Source organism: Chamaea fasciata, unplaced genomic scaffold (assembly GCF_029207755.1).
Source record: "Chamaea fasciata isolate MVZ Bird 193981 ecotype frontalis unplaced genomic scaffold, bChaFas1.0.hap1 SCAF_6, whole genome shotgun sequence".
NCBI lineage: Eukaryota > Metazoa > Chordata > Aves > Passeriformes > Sylviidae > Chamaea > Chamaea fasciata.
Window position 1 is genome coordinate 40,528,422 of NW_027094091.1, and position 26,015 is coordinate 40,554,436.

The window sequence follows — 26,015 nt, forward strand, 5'->3', positions numbered from 1 at the left end:
TGTTCAGGGTGCAGCCGTAGAGAGGACAGCAGAAAACCACCAGACTGTCTGTTCATCTTTTTTCATGTGTACTTGGACAACTCCCAGAGTAACTTACTACTTATCTCCAGTGTTTTGAGGAAGTTTAACTTCGAAAGAGCTGGTTGCTGTTAGAGAGAATTTTCAATGACTTCAGTTGTGTGTTCGAAGGAAATAACTCTTGTTTTTGTCCCCAGTCACAGTCTCATGCCAGGAGACTCGCTGGAGAGCCTACTCTAGGGGTTCCCAATTAAAATCAACACTGAAGAGTTTACCAGTGCAAGATCTTTTTCTTTTGAGAGAACTCTCTTCTTGTGCCCCTGCATATCCTCTCTTGTGTAATGCATCATGCACTAACATATCCTGAGAGCTTTGTGCCCTGCCCCTAGCAACTGTACAGAAATAATTTATACAGACCTTTTATCAGTAACAAACCCCATGCAATTTCACATCCTTTCTTTTTAATATAATTATCAAGCAAAATGAGCCAGATTGGTTGGGTATAGGAAAAAAAGTCAAACCATAAGATTATATCCTTCAAATAAAGAGAACTTCATATAAAATTCTAAGAAATGCCCTTTCCCTCTCCTCTTCCCCAATCACATAAATCAGGAAGCCAACAACCACCAGTTGATGGATGTCCCATTTTGCAAATGCAGCACTCCATTTTTTTCTTGCAATTACCAGATCAGCTACCTAGATATCAAAGTGTTAAAGGAAAATAGGTGGAAGTGTACCTACCAGACTAAGACTCCCTTGTAATTTGGTTCTACAGTGTTTTGTATTCCAAGACTGGTGTCAGAATTCTTACTTTTAAAGTGGTCTTTTGTGCACCACAGATCATCTGAAGACTTTAAAACCAGTTAGCTGCAGGTTTTTATAATCACCAAATTACAGTGTTCAAGAGTAATACATAATTTAGAAGTAAAAGGAGGAAAAGTAAAATATTCTACATTTTAGCACATGCACACACACATGCATGTAATATAATGCAAAACAGAGGGAGACCACAACCTGAAGAGGTTTTCTGCCAGCCACATCAACAATACACAACACCTGCCAGCTGTTCCAGCTGCATGTCAAAACTTCACTGTCTGAAAATGCAAATATAATTAAGGCTAACCACTCAAACCTAAGACCCAATACCCATTATACATACAACAGAATGCTAACACTTTAACTAGGCCTTACAGTAAAAAAAAGTTTTTTCATGAAAAAAGAATTTAAAATCTTTCCATCAGAAAAGCATAAATACGAGGAATCTAAGAAATACTTAAAAGGTACGTCTACAAAACAGAGTAGTGAAGAACAGGGAAAGAATTCACACACAAACCTTGTGGTAAATTCAAGGTAACTACCTTGCCTTACTTAGGATTTAGCTCTCCTGAACAGAACTGTCACCCAGTGAAGGATGCAAGCAAATGTAAATGGCATTTACAGTCAGCAGGACCTAGCCTGGGCACTGTGATACACACATCTACCCAATAAAGTTGGAAAGGGTTTACCCATCCCACACTGGACATGCTCAAGCACCTCTTTGTAGTGAGACACCCAAAACTTAACAGAGGATTCCAGGAGTGGCCTCACCAGTTCTGAGCACAAGGTGACAATCACTGCTGATCCAGGCCAGAATGCCATTTGCCTTCTTTGAACATTACATTTTCCCCACACTTCAACTCTACACGTAGTTGCTTAGGATATTTTAACCACTAAATTTGTTAAAATTTTTAGAGATTTGAAATTCACTCAGCATAATGATAATTTGAAATTAGTCCAGTCAAACACAAGGCTTTATTAAAAGTATTCAGAAATATCTAATAATATTAATAATTTTATCTCTAAGTCACTATGTCAAGCTCAGGTCACATAACAGTGGCTCAGACGCTTGGGAAAAAAAAATGAACTGACAGCTTCTTTCCATCTTTTAGTGGCCAAATAACTGCACTACTACTATCAGTCATGATACTCATCTGTACAGAAACCCCAGCATTGAAAGGATCTGTACTGGCATTCTACAAATATAATATGGCAGACCCCATTTCCCAATATGTACTTTATATGAAGTGTTTCTAACTGAACAACCCCATGTTAGTGAGAATATCCTTTTACACATGTATATATTTGCTTTTTAAATTTTCCTCAGCTCTAATCAAAGAATCTGCTGAGTTGGAAGGGACCCAAAAGAATCATCGAGGCCAAGTGGTGGAAATTCAATATAATTTAGAAAAGAGTTATGAACAATCCATTTTTCTGCTGCACAAACAATTTTCTGCTTTGTTGACATACCTCACATTTAGTTTTCCACCCTACGTCTCAGAAAAACAATCCTTTATATAGTTTAAAAAATCACATCACAAATCAGTAGCAGCAATAAAATCATGCTACTCTGGAAAATCTAGGCTGTTATTAACCAAAGTTTTACATATGTGTGGTCATTGGCAACTCTACAAGCTGTAAACAGGACCTTGTGTCATTAATATGTCAAAAAACCCCACAGAAATATTACTGACACTTTAGTTGCAGAAAACACTGCATAGCTTCAATGCTTTTCTTTGAGTTTCCAAATCTAATCACAATTACAAATCCAGTTATGACATCAATGTGAGCCCTTCCAAAGGGAATGGAAGAACAGTAAATCCCAATGGATATAAGAGTTCTGCAGTAGGGATGACGTAATTTATAAAAATAGACAACCTCTGACAAAGGCTGCAAGTTGAGTAAATAACGCACTGCATGTCATTAATTTTACATTAGCTTGCCAGTAGTCATTACTAAAAGGATGATGAACTAACCATTTTGCTTTGCTTTGGGCGCTACACAAAATAAAATGATAGCATTGCTCATATATTAATAATAATATAAAACTTAATACATAACTTGAAACAGTAATGGTCCCTAAAAACATGGATGAAGGAAAGAAGCTGTGAGGCTAAAAAGGTGATGTTTTGCCAGAACACACATCACAGGGATGGGAATTACTTATTGCCCTTATAACATTTCCAGTGGATGTTCCCATGAAGAAACATACAACTTACATTAAAAAAAAAAAAGGCTACCATGAGCTGCCCATCTCAAGCATTTCACATTTCATAGCAAATTACCCCACAACTTTTGTAGTGTCTCACTTCAAAATGCACCTAACATGTAAAACACAGTCACACTCTTCAGGAATTAATGTTACCGGATGTGTTCAAATACACAGACTATGTATATGTATTAAGTATTTTGTATTACTTCTCATTATGATGTACCCACCAAGCTCATTCGAAATCATGAGCAGATCATCACCATCATGAAATAATAAAAGCAGTTCCTTTTGAAATTACACACTGGGTTTTGAAGATGAAGAAAAGCAACTTAACAGATATCCTTCCTGGTAAAGGGACACTCACATTTGGCAGTGTTAAGAACTAGCCCCTTTCTTTTATTAATGTAACAATCAATACAGTGTATTTTATTTTCAACATGAACACTAGAAATGTTAAATAAATTATTTTATACTGTGTTGTTATTAATAGAGACAAATTTGTTTGGGCAAACAAGCATTCATTATTTATGCTAACATGCTAAAAACTCTGCATACTGTGCTAGTTCTCATCAGCAATATTCTGAAAATTTAGGTGTCTATACAGTTGCTGACATTACTTAAATCAATTTGTGTCATAACCAGGAACAGAGTCCAGTTCAACTTTTATTTACATGAGGCAACCTTCTGGCTTTCATTTTGCATAAGCCACAGAGCAGAGCCTTCTCAGCTTCCCTTCTCTTCACGTTTTTCCTCTATCTCGGGAAAATTCAGTTAACAGCAAGTTCCAAAATTGCATCAATTTAAACAGGTGCAGGTACCATAACTCACGTGAATCTCTAAAGCCAAAACCCTTGAACATCCTGCGCTCCAAACATTTCTGACAACCAAGTGTATTTGTCCCCACTTGTTTCTTTGGGCACTTTTTCCCTTTGCAAATACACTTGCAACACTTCTAAGGTCACGGATGCTTAAAAAATTGTTTTTCCCTCCAACTTCTCCACATCCTTCACACCTTTTCAGAAAGCCAAGCTTTCATTATGTCTACCACACCTTTTTGCCCACCGTCCTATCAAGTAATTTTCTTAGATGTGGTTTTTTCTTCCCAAAAGCAAGCTTTTCTTATTGTTAATGTGAATAACTCATGATTGTGTCTGTTGTTTGTTTTTGGTTCTATCAGGTGATCTTGTATTAGAATGGCAGTTGAAGATATTTCCAAAAATCATCAGAAACATTAAAAGCTGCAGCTATTTACAGGCTTGAAAGATTGACAGTGTTCCTTTAAACAGATTTCTTGTAGACTGGGTATCTGGCAACTGTTTCTACTGATTCAAACTAATTTAAAACAACTGAAATGCCACAAGACAACTAAGTATGTTATGACAATTTACTATGTAAAATACAATGCACTGACATGAATGCAGATTATCAAGCTACATCACAATACTGCAAAGTCCACACTGCTGAAAAGCAAATACATAGGATGCATTTCATGATCATGATCACATGTAGTGTGGTCCATGAAAGGACATGCAGCAACATGTGTTTTACAACATACAACATAAGCAAACATGCAGAGAAGCAATGGTATTTTGCTGGTTTTTAACATTAAACCTCATCCAAAAGTATACTGGACTTCTGTAACAAAGTGCTAAAAATGGAATCAACTTCTTGGAATTCTCATCTACTGTGTTATCGACCAGAAAACACTGCTTGTCATCTTACAAACTTCCACATCACTTCAGTAGCCACTCACTGAATAAAGGAAAACAATCAGGGTTTTGCATCAAATTTAGGCACAAAAAGATCATGTTTTTTTAAAATCCTCCCTCAATGTAGCTACATGATATACAACAGTTTTATAATGTCATTTTGCAGACAAAAGAAAGGTAAAGTCAAATTTGTTTCACAAAACAGAACAATCTGAACATAAATTTTCAATCCAAGTATTTTAGATTCTTGGCAGACAATTTGGGAATCCAAACCTTATCAGGAAGAAAAAGGCACTTCGCCAATGCTTTACAGTATTAGTTTTAAAAGAAGATAGGGGCAAGAAGAAAGATTTTACAATTTACTACTAAGTGAGAAGGCTCTTATCCTTTTATAAATATAGCACACACAGAGAAAAAACCTCTCATGCTTATTTTTTCAGGGAGTCATGGCTGCAGATCAGATCTGACTCAGCAACATTAGACACAGTAATTTCCAGCCCTCCTCTCATTCACATTTTCAGCCAACTCCTTCAGATAAAATCCAGAAGGAATACCTGTCTGCCCTAAACACATCTCACAATGCTCCACAGCAGTGTGTGAGGATAAAATTGTTACATGCCTGTAGCTGGGGCAGAAGCCGGGGTTATTGATGGCTCCATGCCCACCGCTCTTTTCTTTCCAACACCGGATAAACGGATTGTCACCCCACGTGAATCTGTGAATCTCAAGCTGAATGGGATAAGGAAGGCTACTAAAGGCAGAGGGCCCTTTTGCAGCAATTTCAGCAGCTGGCTATAGAAAGCCTGGCTGAGAATGAAATAGCAGCAAATTTCATAAGCCTGTTAGCTAATTCAAATCTAGAGAGATTCACACAGAGCAGAACACCACACACCATCTTTCTGTTCAGGGTTATCTGCAGGTGCTTCAGCATTATTCTTACAGGCCTATCTGCATCTCTTTAAATACACCTCAATAAGATCTGATACTTTGCCTTAAGCAAATTAAAGGCTACAGTACAGACTAGTAAAAGCCCACATCTCAGTTTACATACCAAGTCTATAGAGAGACACAGACTATCACAAACCAGGGAGTTACAAATCACTAATTGTAATCTCTATGCCATTAAAGAACAGCACCTTATTTTCAGACAAAGTGATTTTTCCATTATGAGCTTGTGTCAATTTACGCAAAATATTCCATACATTATATACAGAATAGCCAGCTCAGCAACACTCAGACCGAGCATGACTAATTCTTCACAGATGCACTGAAGCAGCCACAGAGTTTACCGGCAGTAAAAAAGTCTGTCCTTTTTAAAAATCATTTCACAGATGACTATTCACTTTGAAAGTATTAAAAAAACCCCAAAAAAACCAAAAAACAAAAAACCACAACCAACCAAACAACAGTCTAAAGCAGAAGTAAAGCCATGTAGGTTCTCAAGAGAATGGGTTCACACTTGTTTCAGTCAAATCATTCTAAACAAAGGCTTTGCACTGAAAATATGATGTAGCCTTGAGAGTATAGGTACACACAGAATGAAAATCCACATTCAGGAGTTAAAATCCTATTTCTGCTATTAAGTAAGGAGGCAATAAAACTAATCTAGTTAAAGATGTTTCTGACATATGAAAAGCACAAGCAAACATTTTCTAGATTCAAGTGAGAGAAGCTCAAACTTATCGACTTTGGTTTTTTTTCCCAAAAAAGAACTGATCAATTTTACCCAACTATAAAGGATGTAAAAAAGGACGTAATTTTATCTGTGTGATAAAACACATTCACATTATTCCCACATATGACGAAGTTTCTATTTTCCTTACCCTAGAAATCGCCAGTACTTGCTCCAAAAGTAACGTGCCTAAGTACCCATTGATACTCAGATCAAATGATCTTTCAAACATTAGGGTAAGTTACAAAATACTGCAAAGTCTTTCCAATTCCTACCGTAATTTGAGAAGTACATTATCACTCTTAAACATAGTATTTTAGTAACCATAGGTTACTTAGGATCATGCCACTGAAAAACCAGGGAGCAGTGATCTGAACGTAAGGAACTGGGTTCCTAAAAGAAGTGTACTGTACGTTTTGAAGAAAAAGAACATTTCAGCCCAGAAATCACTTGTCCATGATACTGGAAACATATTGAAATTTGAACCCTCTGCGTGTATTAGATAAATGAATTTAACAATGTGACACAGGAGGAACTTTTAAAATAAATACATTTCCTGATAAAAAAATATCATGAGAATTGACCATAGCAACGTTTGAAGAAAGGCAGAATTTTTAACCTAAAAAAGTTAAGCAATTTCGATTTGTTTTCAGCTCTATCAAGAGATTTCTCAAGCATAAAAGTGGGGATATTTAACAATTTGAAAATACACATTCTTCCCAAACACTGTATCTGATAGATGCTCAGTATTTATTTTAGCTTTGACAAATGCAAATGCCACTGAAGTTTAAAAGATGCCACCCCAATCTTCAGATCACTTCAAGCGCATTTGAGGTCTGATATCAGGAAAAACTTCCATATTTTGTTTGGTTTGGTACTATTCCAAGATACTTGGCTTATTTGGGCACCTTCTTCTCCACAGCTTGGCAAAGCTATGTTTCAGATAATGGCCATTTAGATATACTCTGCTTACAAAATCCAGCCTCTTGATACTGAATCAGCAGAAACCATCAGAATGGAAGACAAGCAAGAAGCACCATTGCAAAGCCTTTTCTGGTTTCTTTACTGCTCATCCTGTCACACTCCATTTCCCCATTTTACTGACATACAGGTACTAAATGGTGACAAAATCAAAGATTAAGTCCTCTGTGTCATGAGGGAGATACTTGAGCAAAGTGCCTGCCAAACACTAAGTATTTGATATACACCCTTTGTTTATAGTTCTCATTTCCTACACATCACGGGGTGTCAAAGCAAGGAAGGGCAATCAAGCTGGGCAAGAGACACTGTGCTGTCAGTAAATTTCACCCTTACTTAAGTATTTTTGTATCACTATGAGATTGCTGAACTATCAAAGCAAAGGCTAGAAGGCAATTTTAGTCATAATGTGGCATCAGCATTATGGTATCACACCGCAAACCCCCAAGTAAATTGTTAGTGGACCATACACAGTAAGTTACAATACCTGAGGTTTAGTGCATTCCTGTGAGCCAAAATGAAATGAATGCCATATAGGAGGAAAGGAAAAGATGAACATTATCAGACATGCCATAGTACATTCCACCACTATGAAGATAATGTTAAAATCATGTTAATGAGGGTCCACCATCCCATACAAGTTGGCTCTACTGCAGAAAGCCATGCTGCAACTGAGAGCACTGCATCTAATTTTTAATTCTTGAAAAGCACACCATGCATCTGCATTTCATCTCCATATTTCACTTTATGCTTTTATGATAAAGAAAACTTTCTTCAGAAAATACTGTTTGAATCTTCTGAAGAAAAGCATTCAGAGACTACTGCAAATAAAGCATAATTATTTATCAACAACCAAAGTAGTAATTCTACATGCTAACTCTATGGATTTAGGATAAAGCAGAATATAAGAAAATTACACATGGTGAAAATTTCGAGGATACTATCAAAGCAGCTTTATTACTTTGAGTTTCATATGCATAACACCTAAACTAGTATACATGCACATGGAAGAGCAAACTTGAAAAAAATTCTATCATATTAATCCTTTTTCAATTTAACTTAATTTAATGCTTCTATCTCTTTTTTATCAAAAATTAAAAAGTAGAAACAAAGATGACATCCTGACAGGTGCTGACCAAAGAATGGATGTGCAACAAGTCCACAAGATATGTGCTCTAATATGTCTTGAATTCCTATGTGTTTCCAAAAAAATCCTGCGTTTTTCAGTCAATTTTTCAAGAAATTAAGACCAATAAAATGAAGTCAAAGGACATAAAATAGGAAGGGCGAAAAGACAAAGCGGCCTGTAACATGTATGGTTAAAGCAACAGAAATAACACTGCTAGTAGAAATGAATGAGAGAATAATGTCTAAAAGATCACCAAATACTGTAAAAACAGGAGGAAATGGACCAGCATGAAGTCTTAACTACATTTTAAAATTCATCTGAGCTTATTTGACTCTATTTACCTTGAAAAAAACTAATAAAGCCAGTCATATGATTACATTACACTTTGAAAAGCAACATTTGACTGCAATTATTGTAAATTTTACAGTTTATTTGGCAATCTCTTCCACCTTAGTATGAAATCTCGCTTGCAATGGATTTCCCAGCACATACACAAAACCATTATGAACTTGCACAACAGAATAGCACAGGATGGACTTTTGCTTTTAGTACCAAAGCTTACAAAAACTCATCAGGCACACCTAAAGTGAAATTTTATACAACAGGCAAGGACCTACAAATGCAAATGGCACTGTGTAACCTAAATATTGCCCCTTCTAGAGTTAAGTACAAATGACATTACCATTGTTTGCTAAGCACAACACACACATCTAAGTAATATAAACAAAAGCATTTCTTTCTGTAATTCCTACAAAGTACAATACCACTTTTTTTTTTCTTTTTGCCCGCAAAACCAGGCCAGTACAATGTTGTATCTTCAAACCAAGTGCACTGGCTCAATTCACCTTAAATTTAGAGCCAATTAAAACTGCACTGAAAATTAAACCATTAAAAGCTGTTGTATAAACAAAACCAAACTGTTGGCATAAAATGTAATTATTCAAGTCATGAGGAAAAGCCTGTATAATTAACAGATGTAATCAAACATCTACACACTTAGAGACACACATTGAATATACAGTGAACTGGCAAACAAGTCAAGGAATAAGGGTAAGGAAGAAAAAATTCAAAATGCTAACGACTGCATTGTACCAAAGATGGTGTTTTAAAAACACTAAAGCTCTCATCCTGCAAATTTATATGTATATGGCTTACATTGTACAAAATTCAGCCCATGGAACTCAATGAGATTAAATATGCACAAAGTCATTTATGACCACGCCTTTATGGTTCTACCAGATTTAGGGCTTAAACAAAAAAAAAGAGAGCCAAAGACAAACAGTTTTTCCAGTATTTTGCTCACAGTTGGAATCAATACAAAATGAACACATTAATCTAATAGAGCTTTTCTCAGTTTAAAAGCCATGTAAAATATTGTGTAGAATAAGTTTTAATTATTAGTTTATTTTAATCTCAAGAGAAAGTCTGGAAACATACACAGATTCCCTCCCTGACCCCCAAAAGCAATCAGGTAAAATGATCAAATTATTTCCTCCATGATGGGCCAACTAAATAGCTCACTAAAATCAAAGTATTAAGGCAAATACCAGAAGAAGTTAATTTCAATTTTACATTAAAGTTCTCAATTCCAAAAAGAAATGACAGATTTAATCCAATTTGGTGCATGGCAATGCAACACAGTCCTTTTCAGGCAACACCTGTTATCACATATGTGAATGAGTGCTTCACTAACTGACCTTTTAACACAGTACATTAAACTAATTCTTCTGTAACTTAATAACAAAAGGAAATGAGAACAGAATTTCCTCAACAATTTCCCACAATGATTGGAACATTAAAAAATAATACATGACATTCACAGTCATAAGAAACGTACTTTCAACTCTGAACTAAGATGCGAGCTGCACACATGTTCACATACTGACAGAGCCACATTCACAGTTATTTTGAAGGGAAACCTTCCCACAGAAGCACACTTGAAAGATACCAGCAAGTTTAGCCATTTTGACTGTGCTATTTTCAGTAGTTTCCCTGCTTACGTTGCTTTGTGAACCATAAATACAGACAGCTTACCGTATGGTAGCCTCTAGGTAAAGGTGGCTTCCCCACAGGATAAGGGTCAACAGTATCAATAATGGTTTGTCGCTCCCCTTTCTGGTTGATTTTTCTAAACCTTCTTCGAGATTGCCTGTGAGATGCTTGACGCTGGAAATATTCCTCATTTTCTTCCATGTAATCAACCTACAACAGATGCAAGAGAGTGTGTCTTTCCCCGCAAGAGAGAAAAACGTTACTTCTGGTTTGAAACAGAAGAAACCAAATTTCCAAGAAAATCAGCACCCAGCTTTGAGTTTCCTGCATTTTCATCACTAAGTGTAAAATAGCTACTAAAAAAAAAAAAAAATAGAACAACATTAGTATGAAAAGGATCACTGAATAAGATCACTTCCCAAAAATGACAGAAGAAAAATTGTCCCTTCCTCACTCCTTTCTTATGCTTGCACAAATAGAAACACTTCACCAATCAATACATTACAGAAAGAAAACTGGTACAAGAGAATATTTGCCTGTTTCCCTATTGACATCTATCCAGCATCTTCCCTAACCGATCCTCTTCAGGCAGGACTGGTTTTATTATTTCAAATATTTTGAAGGCATAAAAAAAATTTCTAGTAGACTGGATTTACATGTTAAAAATCACTTCAAAACAGCAACAGGAAGAATAAAAAAAAACCTATTAGGTATATCCTAGTATAAAATTAGTCTTCTCAGTTTCACTGTCTAGAGTTTGGAGACCACTTTACTACACAACAGTATGCTGCCATGAAAATACTTGAGCTAATAATTCTGGCTTTCTCAGAAGAGAATGATACTTTTGCAGTAATTTGGCTGAAAATCAACATTTTTTCTGTGTTCACCCTACTAATAGAAACCTTACTCGAGTTATTTGAGACTAACAAGGAAATAAAGAAAAAAATCACAAGTTCCAGCACTGGCTATACAGGGGGATTCAGTTAATTCCCATTATTCAATTCCACCCCTCAGAATGAGAGATGAGGCACCTCACAAGGTTCCTGCATATTTTTCAACAAGGAAATGTTAGAAAAAATACTCCTATGCATTTACAGCTTATCCATGTCAGAAGTCATACATCAGTCAGCCCTCAGTACAGCTTCCAGTGCACTGACTCAAAGGGATGAGCACAGCCCCCGGTTCAGCAGAAAAGCAGGCAGTGTCTACCCCCTCTGCAGGGAGTATCTGTTTTATGGCTGACACCTTCACACTCACACCTCTTGTGTGCCCAAACCACTCTGGGGACAGGACTCTTTCTATTCAAAGTACAATTATTCCTTTGAAAGCCTAAGTGAAGCGTTCAATTTCATCTATCCAAAACTGCAGAAGTTACGTTTTTTGGCAAACACGTGCCTCTCACCGAACATTATCCATCAGTTCAAAAAATTTCTTGTTGTTTAGCCATCTCCTTTCCCAATGCCTATCTTCATACTACTCTTCCTTATAACTTATCAAAGAATGCATGTGAAACAGACAGACATTCACACAGCTACAACCAGTGAAATTGTATACCTCTAGAAAACAAAACTGAGACAACAAACTGCTTCCCAAATGGTCAGATGCAAGTTACACAAACTGGTAATAAACAAGTACAATCCTAAATAAAACATTTTCTCGGGCTTCCACAAGTTTTACAGAAACTGTTACTTTTTAGGAAAAGAATGGTTAGTGTCACAGGCTATATTTAATAGCTATCGATATGGTTTAGATAATTGTCATGCCTGTATTATGAACTGATCTGTATCTCCATGACAGAGAGGGAAAAAAATTAGCCCACTGATTCTGCATTTGTTCAGATGATGAGCCCTGAGGTGACAACTAAAACTTTTAAGCCTGTGAACACTCAGAGACAATGTTCTGCCACTGGGCTACAGCAGATGCTGCTAACAAAACACCCTCACCCAGGGAGGTGGGCAGAATTTAAAAACATTCAAATTTATTCTTAAAAACCTGAGACAGTTGAGATTAAATTTAATTCAAACATTAATTACTTAAACCAACCTGAGATGAATACTTTAAAGCATCTATGTTTACCAATAACAATAAAGCTGCTTTAACCGCCCCCCAACAATTTTGTTAGCACAAAAAAACTTTAGTTTGACAAGAAATCCAAAAAAATAAATGTAACAACAATATAAATTATAGGTATGACATCTTATTATTTATTAAAAGATCATGCAGAAACCAGAAAATTCCAAGTCTTTTTGAAAGTTGAAGTGATACCAAAGCTGGTCTGTAAAATTTGAAAGCAACTGACTGAAAACATTCTTACCACAATCATTTCAGATGGCTCCAAAACAATGCATTCACATCCACGTCTGAAGCTGCCAGCAGAACGCTTGCCAAAACTGAAAAACACAAATATTTCAGTCAGAAAATAAATCAGAGCTGTAACAGAGTTCATAAGCATATTTACATCTTATCCAGATATTGTAAAGCAGAGAAAAAACATACATACCTGTGCACCACACACGTTTCACGCATACATCTTTCAACAATTAATTGAGACCCAAGTGCACTGAGAGTTGTCTATTTTGTATTTACATAGTACCCTAAGAGTATTTGCTAAATAAGTCTATTAACACCAAAACAAGTGTCAATCAAGAGCTGTCTACTGAAGAGGCACAGCTGATTCTGAACTGCATTAGAGAGTTTGATCTAGTATCTTCTGGCATTACAGTATTAAGTTACCGAAGCTATCTGCATTTCTTTAGCAAAAGCTGACTGGCATACCAAAGAAAGAATTAAAAGGCTGATCAACTTCAATTAGCTCTTTTCTACTTAAAATTAATTAATAAAATAAGGAAGATGAGTGTATTCCCAAACTAAACAGGCGAGCACAAAAGGTTGTTCTGCCCTTTCATGTGACATTCTCATCATCGTGCAATAATTAAACATTACACTGTTTTGTTCCCCGTAAGAAAAAACTGAAAGGTTTTTTATTTTGGTTTCTAGAGTGCTCCGCCTGTATTAGATGAATCTGTGTATCTGCAGGGTCCACTGCAAGGAATCCTCAACACACACATATAAAGGTGGATAGCAGAGAACCGGTGCACGATTCAGAGAAATCCAGGACCTTTACATTTAGATCCTTAATCATATACCATCACAGTGGAAGAAAGGCAGCCAGCTAAAGTTCGTTTCAGGGGTGTGTGTGCTTCTTCCTCTGGGTAAGAAAGCAGGTCAATGCCAGACCTTTCCCATCGCAGACTGGAACGCAGGACAGACACCAAAATGATGCAACTTCAGTATTCCTGTTTAAGTTTGCTGTAACCAATCCACCCTAAAACAGCTGAGAGCCAATATAACTATTTGGCGTTCCTCTTTCTTCCACTTGGCACTGTGCAACAGATGTGGGAAACCTTCCTGTCTGAAGCCCCCAGAGCAACACCTTGAAAAACAAACTGAACTCAACAAAACTGTAGCATCTGAATTTTAACCAAAGCTGGCATGTGGTAACACACTGAAGCTAGAGTCTTAGTGAAAGGTAACTGTTGTAAGCTTTATTTCCTTACTCACAAGCTGCAGGTCACACAGCATTCGGAACAGTCTATCTCGCCAGCTCATATCTGTGCTCCTGTCCTGCCTGGCGATTAGTAGAAATGAACAATTTAACTGCTACCCCAAAGGCTAATCTCTTGACAACAGCACATTTATAGGCTCAAAAAGAAGGCAGTCAGATATTGAAAAGAAATGCCAGCTGTGCTTATTCATCAAAATAATAATCGCATTTAATGGTACATGGGACTTTCACAATAGAAAAAATTTTCCAGAATACTAGGCCTCTTGAAAAGATATATTCAGTAAAGAAGTCTCTGGACAAAATACTTATTTTCCTGGAGGCAAACACATGCTTCATCCTAAAGTCCAGCAACAAAACACAGGGTTCTTTACTCTACAATACCATCTTGAATTTTATACAATTTCAACTACTCTTAAAGACACCAGAAAATTAAGCCATTATAGTGATTCATTAAACTGTTGCACAAGTGTCAAAACTTATTTTCTCAGCCAATAGCCTGATTCATACCACAGCTTTTCCCTAGAAACAGAAAGGAGGAGTAAAGAAAAGAGAAAGTAAATCAACTCATTGATTGAAAAAATGAAAATGTAAAAAATGGTGATTAATAAGTCAACTTATTTGATATTCTAGTTGGAAACATACAGAATATTCTCCTCCCACTTACAAAACACATACTGCTGTATTTCTGGTAACCCGTTTTTGTAGCCTCAGAGCAAGCACTCATTTCAACAGAAAATGCATATACACTTTTCGACTCCACCTTTCTTCCTCCTTTATTGCTGTCTGTAAGTATCAACTTTAAACTTCTGTCTGTTGCTAATCACTGATGACATGCAAAAGTTTCAAGCTTTACCAAACACGGCAAAAACAAAAACTATGTTTTGGATGCGCTTTTCTATTCTTGAATAACTTGTTTAGATTTCACCTTTTAGCGCCAGAGAAAAGGTAGTCGAGATATTAAGAGAGAAGGCATGAATTCAGTGACTATAAAGAAATTTCTTGATTTCTGCCCCCAAGTAACACACTGGTTCTCACAGCAAATAACTACGCCATTCTGGACTATTCAGACTCCTATGATAGCATGAAATTTATCAGAGCAGACAGTGCATCACATGTATGTATTATCTTTGACCAAAGATCACAAGGCACTGCAGGCTGCAAACAAACTCTCTAAACTTTGAGAAGTGCTTAAGAAAGAAGACAAGTAAATCAAGCCACAAGAAAGTTAAGTGACCTTTCAAGCACTGCAGTTCTCAGATGGCCATAGCAGCTAAACCTCCTGACTTCCAATCTCTGGTGAAAATTCATCACCAGTAAGGAATTCATACAATCAGTGAAAATTAGGGAACTCTCTTGTTATTGTCTACTACATCTGGGCACTTCAGAATTGTCCATCTCTGACTGTGGTAGAACATCCATCACAGCAGTGCATACCATCTCTTGCAGAATCACACTCGAACGTAGGTTTTTGTCTAATGTGCAGCTCTGGAAACAACTGACATCTTAGGGCATTGCTAATCCTGCTGTTTCAATTCATAAGACTGACATCAAATCAGTAAGCTGTATCTGAATTAACTTATCAGAGTTTCCTGCAAGAGCAAAAATAAAATATGAACAAAAAAGTACTTCAGTGACGCTCTCCTCCAAAATGCCTAGCTGCAGTAACTAGCCACTCAGTAGAGGAAGCCATCAAACAAACTCAATTTAATTGAAAACATGTTATTTGAAACATTAGCATGCAATAAGAAGCTGCAAATACCTAACACACGATATGGTCTGTTTAGTGAGCTGAAAAAAAGTCCAAAATGTAAAACCTTTCATCAAATTCTTCATTATAAGAATGTGAGGCACTGGAACAGGCTGCCCAGAGAAGCTGTGAATGTCCCACCCCTGGAATTGTTCAAGACCAGGTTGGATGGGGCTCTTGAGCAACCTGGTCCAGTGAAAGGTGTCCCTAACCCATGGCAGGGGATTTAGAATTATCATCAGATAATTCTTTCAGGTCTCTTCCAACCCAAGCCATTCTGTGATTTCTCTGAAATACCAGCAGAAGAACTTCATACAAGGGACCACGAGCAGGCATGTAAGCTGGCTTGTGGGAAGTTAGGTACCACACAGAAATACCAAGCAAATAAAGTTTCAGTGGAAGGGCTGATAGATTATCTTCTTGATATCAGCTCTGTTTCAGTAACTTTGACTAAACAATATTCTTTATAAAATTTTGATGCCAGACATTCCATAAAAAGTGGTTTGAATACCCAGATTTCTCACAAAATAGTCAACATGAGTACTGGCTAGCTAAAGTACAATGTAGAGAGCATTCATTAGCAGGTTTCAAATCAGGGATTTGACAAATTTACTTCTTCCCTTAGGGTGAGATAAGCCTGTGCATATAGAGAGCTTAAGCTTAAATCCCATTCTTGTTTTTAAAATGCAGTAAAGACTTCCACATGATATAAACTTCACATTTGGTTGGATCATACCATTCCCTAATAATTTATATCAAAATTGTCTTATTAATTTCAACTCCTAAACACAGCTTGCTTGCAACTACTGAGTCAATGCTAAACCTGAAAGAATCACAGATTTGCAACTATTTTCTCTAAATTGGCGATGTGCATGAGAGACTTTCACCAAAGGAAGATATGGCAGTTTAAAGGTATCTTTGCAACTGTAGCTGTGAATATGGGATGCAGAGGTCATAACAGTAATTTAGATAGCCAGAAGGGCTGCCTGGTCAGGATATTGCTGCCTCACCTAAATTCCCCAGAGAACCCTGTTCTGCAGCAGCTTTTCCAACACTTTTCTTCCCTTCTACCACATAAGCTCTGACTTGAAGTTCCCCAAGCATTAAGCTTCACAGATGCTCTCCTCAGTACCTGTCCTAGAGATTATTTCAAATTCTGGAGTCCTTTTCTACCATAGTACTTGTATTCCCATAAGGATACTGAATGCATGATGTGAATATAAACCTACTTTAATTAAAAAACAGCAACAGTCCCCCCCTCAAAAAAAAAAAAAAAAAAAAAAAAAAAAAAAAAAAAAAAAAACAGCCAAAACACAAACAACAACCTAAACATATACAAAACAATATTTTTGGAGAGCCGGGTATTTTTCCCAAGCAGTTTTTTCCTAACTATACTATTCCTTTAAACAATTGACAAAAGCCTAATTTCCATCTTGACTATTCAAAAGCATTATTTCCAAATAAAGTCATTAGTATTAAAAAAAAAGGGTTTTCTCACTGTGTATTAAAAGCAGGTATTTTAACCCATGTAAGTGGTTTACAAATTCATTTGCATTTAATGTGTTCTTAAATTGAATTTACACTGATCAGAGATGACAGTTCCCTTATCCATAAGAGTATCTTACTACATGCATTTCTCAGCTTACAACTTGTTATACTGAAAACATACATAGCTGGCTAAAGAACAGAGGTATCAGTTTTCAGGTTTCATGCTTGATAACAGAAGACAAGTTTTAAAAGAAAATTAAGGGTTTCAATTTTTCCCAAGTTTACACTCTCAGTTTTCATTAAAAAAACTCTTTGCTATTATGAAACTACAGTAGTTTAAATATGCCTGTGGCTAACAAACGACAACAGAATAATTTAGGACCACTGTCTGCATTTATTCCCCTTCAAATTTAATAGATTTACTAATAAAACAAAACAACAAAGTACTTCAATTAAACGAAACATCTAAAGCCACAAGCAACATATGAATTTTTATAAGCACTTACACGTAGAGACAGCCAAAAACTTGCAGGTATTGAGGTGATTTGTCCAATTCTTTCTCTCATCATCATGACATTGGCGGACAAGGCAGTTTTCCCCAGACAGGACCCGTCCATTTCCCCAGGTCCCCAGACATCCTCACACACGCACACACAGATGCTCTTTGCAAAGCTCGCAGGAGAGGCAGCAGCTACTGAAGAGGGAATGTTCCTCTATCAGCATTCAGCCCTGTCCCCTCACCCTGGGCCTCCACATTCCTGTTTTCACATCAACCCAGCTCCCAAATGGAAAGTTATTTCTCAGCACTGGAATGTAAATGCATTCATCAAAAGTGATGCGGAATCTGAAGGAAACCTCACAACACCAAGAGAAGGGGTTTCAGTGTTAAGCCCTTTTCCTTTTTCCTCTCAAAAATCTAAGATGACTCACATAGAAAATTCAATTTCACTAATGACAATTATTTTGCAAAAAGGACAGACAAAAATTTAGGGTTTCCTCTACAATGTAATCTGAACTGTTATTTTTTTTGACATTCCCTACATTACATTAGCTTAAGGCTTTAGTAAAACTATTTCAAAGACACACAAAGAAAGCTCCACAAAGTATGGTCATCTCTATGGTGCACATTCTACAGCAAATAATACTGTTACAGTTTTATGTATATGTAATTTCAATATTTTGAACAAAGTTGCGGGTTGAGAATAAAATCTATTTAATTGACACTTCCCCTGAATCAAAAAAAAAACCATTCTACTTAGACAAGTTGTAATGAAAGGAAAAATACAAGCAGTAAATTTTCTTGTTTCTCAAGTTCTTAGAATCTTACAGGGTATATGTATGGAAGGAAATAAGTTCCATACAGTTTGGTTTTTTTAAATATAAAATTTACAATATAATTAAAGTAGAAATGTAATGCATGAATATTGAAATACTTTATCTCAAAACTCGAGAAATCAAGATATTCAAAAACTTCCTTCATTCTGAAGTTTTCAAATGGGAGGTAAAATGGGTTTAAGACCACTGATGTGCAGTATTTGCCAATGCAGAACATCTAAATAAACACAGAGATTAAAGTAAACATTATCCTTCTCCCACCTTCACTGCAACCAATCCTTATTTGTTCAGGACTGTATATTAATAAATCTGTAAGCACAAAGCTATGCACAGTTCAGTTCAGTTTCTCAAGCTTTTAACATATTCATGATAAAAATGGATCTTAAGTTACATAAACCCAATGCTTCAAAGCACTTTTTGTGAAAATTACATTGCTTTAATTGACACCTACATTTAGGAGACTCATAGAAAACTACCAAAATGAAATACAGAGGTATTGCAAGAAGCACATTCAGAATTTGAAGCAATTTAAACCAAAGTGTCTTCATTTTCTCTTAGGTAGCCCTCACCCTGAAAATGCTATTACCACCATCACCATTTACATTCAAGTGCTATCCACTGCATTTCCAATTTTGCCACTATCTTCCAGTTCTCAATATCGAACAGAGAGGAACCCCCATCCCACTGGATGGATCCTGTGCTGCATGTCCCACCTGCACACGCCACTTCCTCACAGCAGTGCCATGACTGAGGATGTCATGGCAGCACCTGCTTCCAGTCACTGCATCAACTATTTTCTGATTATACAGAAATAAACAGGAGCAGAATTGTCTGGTCTCCAAAAAAAAAAATCCCAAAATAAATTCTTGATGTAATAATCACCATTCAGCTAGCAACAACATCAAAATGTTAGCTAGTTAGATTTAGTTGTAAAGCCAACGAGTCACCCTGAATTCCTTGATGAAATATTGAGCAGTAGTAAGTACACATCTAGATGGAAAACCAAATGGGGACTATTTTCTGTCTGCCATCTAGAGAGATAGTAAGGGATTCAGTCAAGTTTCTCCTTGTGCATCTTTTCCATGAAGAACCACCATATTTCATTTTGGTATGTCCAGATCAGAACAACAAGCATCAGTCCCTCTACATGATCATTCTAGCCAAGCTAGGTTTAACTGGCTTTCACATCAGCGTGCTCTGAAACCCAGCCTTCACCCAACTCATCCTTGCCAAGGAAAAGAAGAAAGTTACAATTAAGAAGCTCCTACACATGCACAAGCCATTCCCAGGGGAACGCTTAAGTGGTCTGATGGAAACTAAACTTGGCGTGGCCATTTTCTGACCCCTTCAGAAAAAAAGGCAGAGCCCCTCACGCATGCAGAGCCACTCTAACGTGAACAGCCCTCCTCCACTGGGAATGATGCAAGCAGGGAAGGCAGCAGTGGGCTTCCCCACACTGGGAGCTGCACACTGCAAACTATGAAAGCCAGAGTTTGCCAACTAAAAGGGCATCATTATACAGAACGTCAAATTAACCTGATAATATAGGCTGACTTCTCCGATTCTCATCTGAATTAGTGCCTGTCTTTTAGGAAAAGCAAGTAAAGATGCAAGGGAAGCCCAAGCTGCTTTTGACTTGTAATAACTATTCTTGTTAATTAAAATGTACTGGTCATCTGCATTTCAAAATACTAACTAGATTAGCTTTTTTTTTAATTGTAACTTATTTAATTCTTACAATGTAATTCTATTTTTAGCTTTTTTTCTTCCCTCCCCCCCTCATCCCCAAGCAAGAGCAAGTAGCTGTTTTACAGAAATGCTTTTCAGTTGAAAGGAAAATTTGAGATGCTGGCAAGTTGAAGAGGCATTTGCAGACCTGTCACTACTTGCAAATCCTGGAGACATGAGCTCACTGCATACCATGGATAAGGGATGATTAGGCTTATCCAGTGTCATAGGATAGCTTAGATGTTTACAGTCTCATATACAACAGCTCATGTGTCAGGGAAGGGACTCGCAATATCACAGCTAAGTACACGCCACTCAATAATACCTGGGAGGAGTGTTTCACCAGAGAAAAAAGCCTCAGACATCACTGCAGCTCCTTGCTTGACTTGGGACCCAAACCACCCTGTGCCTGTGGGGGAAGAGGAATCATGGCGCCAAGGATAATAACTTTGCAGCAGCAGGGTGCAAAGAACCCAGCAAGCCAGACAGAGAGAACGACTGATGACTAACCAGATCATATTAAAACTATAGAATAAGCACATTTATAGTAAATTAATGCTTTAAATAACTCCTGCTAAAAATGTGTAGAAGTTGAACTTCAGCTGAAAACTTTAGTGAACCTCTTCAGTATCTTGAACACTTTTAGTCAGCATCCTTACAGACGACAAACTATAGTGCTTTATCTACGTAATACTCATAGGGATTTAATTCTGATGCAAATGCAACCCAGATCAGAGGTTGCATTAATCTGCTCATTTATAGCTGACTACTGAAAGCACTTCAAAAGAAGTCCCTGAAAACCCACAGTGAATAATTTGAAATTAGCTTGATTCTGGAGGTTTGCTTCCACAGAAAGTCCCCTCAGTCAACCCTGAAACATAAGCTTTATGATCTTCACACAGCTTTTCTTTCAGAACAGACTACTGTTTTGAAAAGTGAGGTTAATCTTAAAATTTTATCTAGTTACAAGAGTGAAGATGGTAGCAAGATTGACCAGTTTAGATAGAAAAATTAAGTAAGTGTGTAAAGTTCCACATTTGTTGCTTTTCACTTTATCTTTTCATAACGTAACATCAAAACTAAAACATTAAGCTGAAAAATGTTTAAAAACTCCATCTGAAAAAGTGCTTTTAAGAATAACAAACTGTTTTGCAAATTTACTGTAAAAAGGGTTGACACCCAGGGTCTTTACAGCAGCAGGTGATCCTGAATACTTTTCAGACAAGAATACCACTTAGTGCTCCTTTACGACCCTTTTATATACACCACACAAAAGAAACGTTTAGATGGTATTTTTCTGTTGAATTCAAGATCTGTGTTCAAAGACTAAATATACAACTATATAAACAAACAAAACTGGAACCTGCTAGTTGAGGCAACAACAAATTTAGCTTGTTGCATCAGTTCAGCTTTGCAACATCTCTAGTACAGAAAGCTAGAAGGCAGGTACCTCATCAGAACACCTGGGAATAGATCCTTCTTTGGGAAAAATTACCCTTATTTTATTTTTAAATTAGAAGCTCTTGTATTATTTTACCTCGGAAAACATCCAAAGATGAAAGGCTTTTTCCTAGCCTACTTTTTTTCTTATTCTTCCAAATAAATAAATGGTTTGAATAAAGACAGCTTTGCTTATGCTTCATGTTAATGACGTCTGTGTTGCCATGGAGATTACTGTGACATCACAAGATCTACATAATGGCCTCAAAGAATGAGAAGTTGTTGGAAAACATTACTTAAGAGGCAAGACCTTGTCTAAACACAGCTTCGCTTATTAACATTCATGAAATTCATTCAAACAGAGGAGTATTTTTCCAATGCCATACAAAGACTTTAGGTGCTAGTTACTAAATGAAAACTTTTTATATTTAAAAATATATAATAAGCATTTTTAAGTCTCCCTAGAGACTTTCATCATTAAGATATTACAAATTGTCAGGTTTTTTAAATTACTAAAATAACTTGATATGTCATCTAGGTTTTTAGAAATAAAACAAGACCATATATAATGACACTTTCCACAGACACACCCAACTCATTCGATACAACTAATTCATTCACATGGTGAGCTAAACACTTTACCTCAATAATGGGTTTCCATAAATCTATTAGTGTACAAAGCAGATGTATCCAAGATAAATTTGTATATGTGTAAATGAATAAACAAAGTAAACCAGTGGAGTGACAATTTTGTTTTGGCCATTTATAATTTGAAAAATAAATTATTCCCCACTTAAAATATTACACCACACCTTGTATGCCTGTATTTGTTTTTCAGAAACATTTGAAAATCTTAGTATCAACTGAAAGAAAACTCTCAGACATTTGAAAATCTTCTACAATATGGAGCAACATTTTGTTAAAAAGACCATTTGTAGAAGAATTACAGTAGTGCCATCATGCTAAGAATCAAGACAATAATTCTAATTCCTTTCAGTTATTCTACAGTCCTCCAAATACATAAGTAAACACCATTACTTCAGCTTATCAAGATTGTCCTTCACCAAAATTAAGTTTATGAAAGTTTCGATCCTGAGAGGTTCACACCAGGCAAAGAAAAAGCAGTGTCCTCTGTCCCCTCTCTGCACATGGGTATAACTTCACATTTTGGTATTCTTTATGCTATATTTGCACACAGTTCCTTCTGCTGTTATTTTGAGGTAAGCAATTACCAGATTACTTCAGTTCATTACACTTACAAAACTTGTCCAGAGATCCTGAGAGCACATAAAACAAACAGGGTCTTCCTTTTGACCTCAGCAAGAATCCTGTAATGCAGTTTTCCCAAGTAACTGAAGGGGGCTTTGATGTTTTGCCGGTTTGTGCTAAAACTCAAAACCTTAGGTACTACTGAATTGAATCAGAGGAAATCTTAAATCAGAAGGAAGAAATTACATAATAGGACATCTCACCAGCTGCAGTATCAACTGTGAAAAAGTAACAACTCTCTTCAGGTGGATACCTAAAATCAACAATGTGAGCAGTGGCAGATACCCTGATGTAATAGGTCTCACATTTAACTTTTAAATAACCACTCACTTTACTACACAGAGAATTTTTTCCTCCTTAATTTCTCAGAAAGAGTTCTTTTCCACATCCCCATTTGTATGTAATCAATTTATTACGATTTCAGAAATCAGCTTTTTAATATTAAAATCAAAACTTAAATTTTAGAAAGAAAATACAAGTGTGAGTATTGTTGAAATAATATATCACATAATTATAATGTTGAGAAGAGCAGTAAAAGCAAAGATGAACAATGTTTCCAAGTTTGCTCAGATGTTGTTCTCAATGACTTCAAATTGTGACACATTCCATTAGAGACCCTAATGCTGGGATTAGAGAGGTGCCTCTTGCCAATGAGACAAAAAATAAGCAAAACAGAAGAGTCAGCAATGAAACCATACTGCTTCTATTCTGTTTCAAAGCTAGCTTTTACTGCAGCACATCTTAGAAACCAGGCAATCAACTAAACAGCACCAATTTTTTACAGCAATGAGAATACAATATTTTCAGGAAATAAGTGAGTGTTTTCAGTGGAACTAGCCTTTTTCGCACCCGGGGGGGGGGGGGGGGGGGGGAATAATAACAAAAAAAGCCAAAAAAAAATCCCCACCAATATAAAACCTTTTTTTTTTTTTCAAAAATTAGTCAAAATTTTAACCCAAGCTTTCTAAGTTTTAAAGAAATGGGATCTGACAGTTGGTATCAGTCAGAGTTGTCAAAGATCACATTTCTTCTACCAGCTACCTTAAAGGATTCTCTCTTTTCCTCTCCTGTCTTTCTGCTAAAAAATTATGTCCCATGAATCTAGGCTGTTAAACTCTTCTGCTTAATTTTACTTTTCCTTATGGTCCTTTTCAGTTACTTTGAGCTATTAAGACACATTCATGCTTACACAGATAAAATCTGTGGTAATACTGCCTGAAAAATTTTCATTATACTTAATCTGTATAGTAAATGCAAAAAATAATCTCAACTGGTTCACAGGCAAAGCTCTCCATTAAAGCAGTGCTCTGAACTTATAATGTTGTATACTTTGTTTCTATGATCTACATTACAAGCACCATTTTTTCATTACAGTAGATACCCTTAACTTTCAAGTATTTTCACAGAGCCACAGTTTCAGTGGAGAAGATAAACACAACTAAAGTGAATAAAGCACAATGTAAGAAAAGCCTAACTTCTTTCCTTATTTTAAGTGCACCAACAGTGGCAAGAAGTGTCATCTTGAGTCAGCTTACACCTACCGTGCATGAAACAATGAAAAACCAACCCAAGGATCTCTCGAATCTGCAAGCTCTGCACCACCAATTAACAGTGGCTACCCTACAGAAAGCATATGAAATTGTTCTGAACATTCCCCAAATGCCCCTGAGCACCAGCAGGTGATCCAGACCTTCTCAAGCCCATCATCAGGTGTTTCGCATTGAAAGAGGCAGAAGTCAGTAGCTCTACGGACATACATCTAGAAACTGGTATAAGGTTTACATTTGTGAGAGCTCCTGAAGTTTGCTTTTCTCCTACCGTGAGCATTTCCATCCCTGAAAGCCTCCCTCTCCTTAAGAGGAATCAAAACAACTCAGCCTCACTGAAAACATATTCAGGTCATTTGACACTCTCGGCTTCATTGTTATCTTGTCATTACAAACTTGGAAGAAAGCCTGGTGGCACCAGACACGCAACTTTGAATTTCTATTTTTGTTTTCAAAAGATGCCAGTGTAATAGATTAAGTCCCTTAACATTTTATCAGCTCCGCAAAAACAGAATTCCAGTAGCACTGAAATATGACGGGAACAACATGAGACACCAGCCAATCTCATCATTTAGGAACTGTCTCCTCTTCTATTTCCCAACACCTCAGATACCGTCATGATTAGTTTCAGACCTCAGTGAACTCTTCAATTACTCAGCAGAACAGAAGATGGATGAGATAAAAGGATAAATTAGCTGTAAAAATATTTTTAAGTCTTCATATTCAAAGAAACCTGTACACCATTTTTTTCAAACTCTAAGGACACTCTTGGGTGACATGTAGCCAGTGCTCTGAATGACAAATTTTGCTGAAACACCAAATGACATCACAAGACCCATCCATTTACGGCTGAGCTAATTCAGCTACAGCCAGAGCTGACTGTGTCTGAAGGGATGAAGTCAGACTGTAAACCGTCCCTGCGTGCCCTGCCTGCCAGCCAGCCCTCAGGAAACTGGGCTCAGGAACAGCCCCATGGCAGCTCCAGCTCCTCCTGCACCTCATAAGGAAGCCTGCAATGACACACATGAGCAAGTGCTGGATTGCACTGGTAATACTGACCATGATACCAACAGCAGATTAGCAAATTCAAGGCTGATGCCCAGATTAGGCACTACCAGTAAAATCCTACCTCTTGTAGGCAAGATTTTAAATTCTCTAGGAGTCTGAGTCTCAGTAAGTAATCAGTCATACGTGCTGTGGTAAATCTCATTTTCTGCTTGCAGGTAACAGTAAACATCTCCATCCAAAAGGACAAATGCAGTCTTTTGGGTCAATGCAGACAGTACAAAGCAATTAGTGCTTATTTTCTCAATGTCTGTTTAAAATTCATTGTGAGTAATTCATGATATCCACACAATCATAAATAGACT

The 26,015-nt window shown here is 36.8% G+C and overlaps 1 protein-coding gene across 6 annotated transcripts in view; it reads right to left on the minus strand.

Annotated features, from left to right (window-relative positions):
• The window catches only part of RAPGEF2 (Rap guanine nucleotide exchange factor 2), a 184,536-nt gene that overhangs the window by 76,422 nt on the left and 82,099 nt on the right, over positions 1 to 26,015 (minus strand). For 3 of the 6 annotated variants that reach the window (XM_066186051.1, XM_066186049.1, XM_066186055.1), the window contains exons 5-7: positions 12,841 to 12,916; positions 10,569 to 10,736; positions 7,893 to 7,910 (exon numbers count right to left, since the gene is read on the minus strand). The exons of 1 other annotated variant lie outside the window; for it this stretch is intronic. In XM_066186051.1, the coding sequence (XP_066042148.1) occupies positions 7,893 to 7,910; positions 10,569 to 10,736; positions 12,841 to 12,916 (262 nt within the window). The remainder of the gene's footprint in view (positions 1 to 7,892; positions 7,911 to 10,568; positions 10,737 to 12,840; positions 12,917 to 26,015) is intronic. 2 more of the 6 variants (XM_066186052.1, XM_066186050.1) reach the window with 1 other exon arrangement.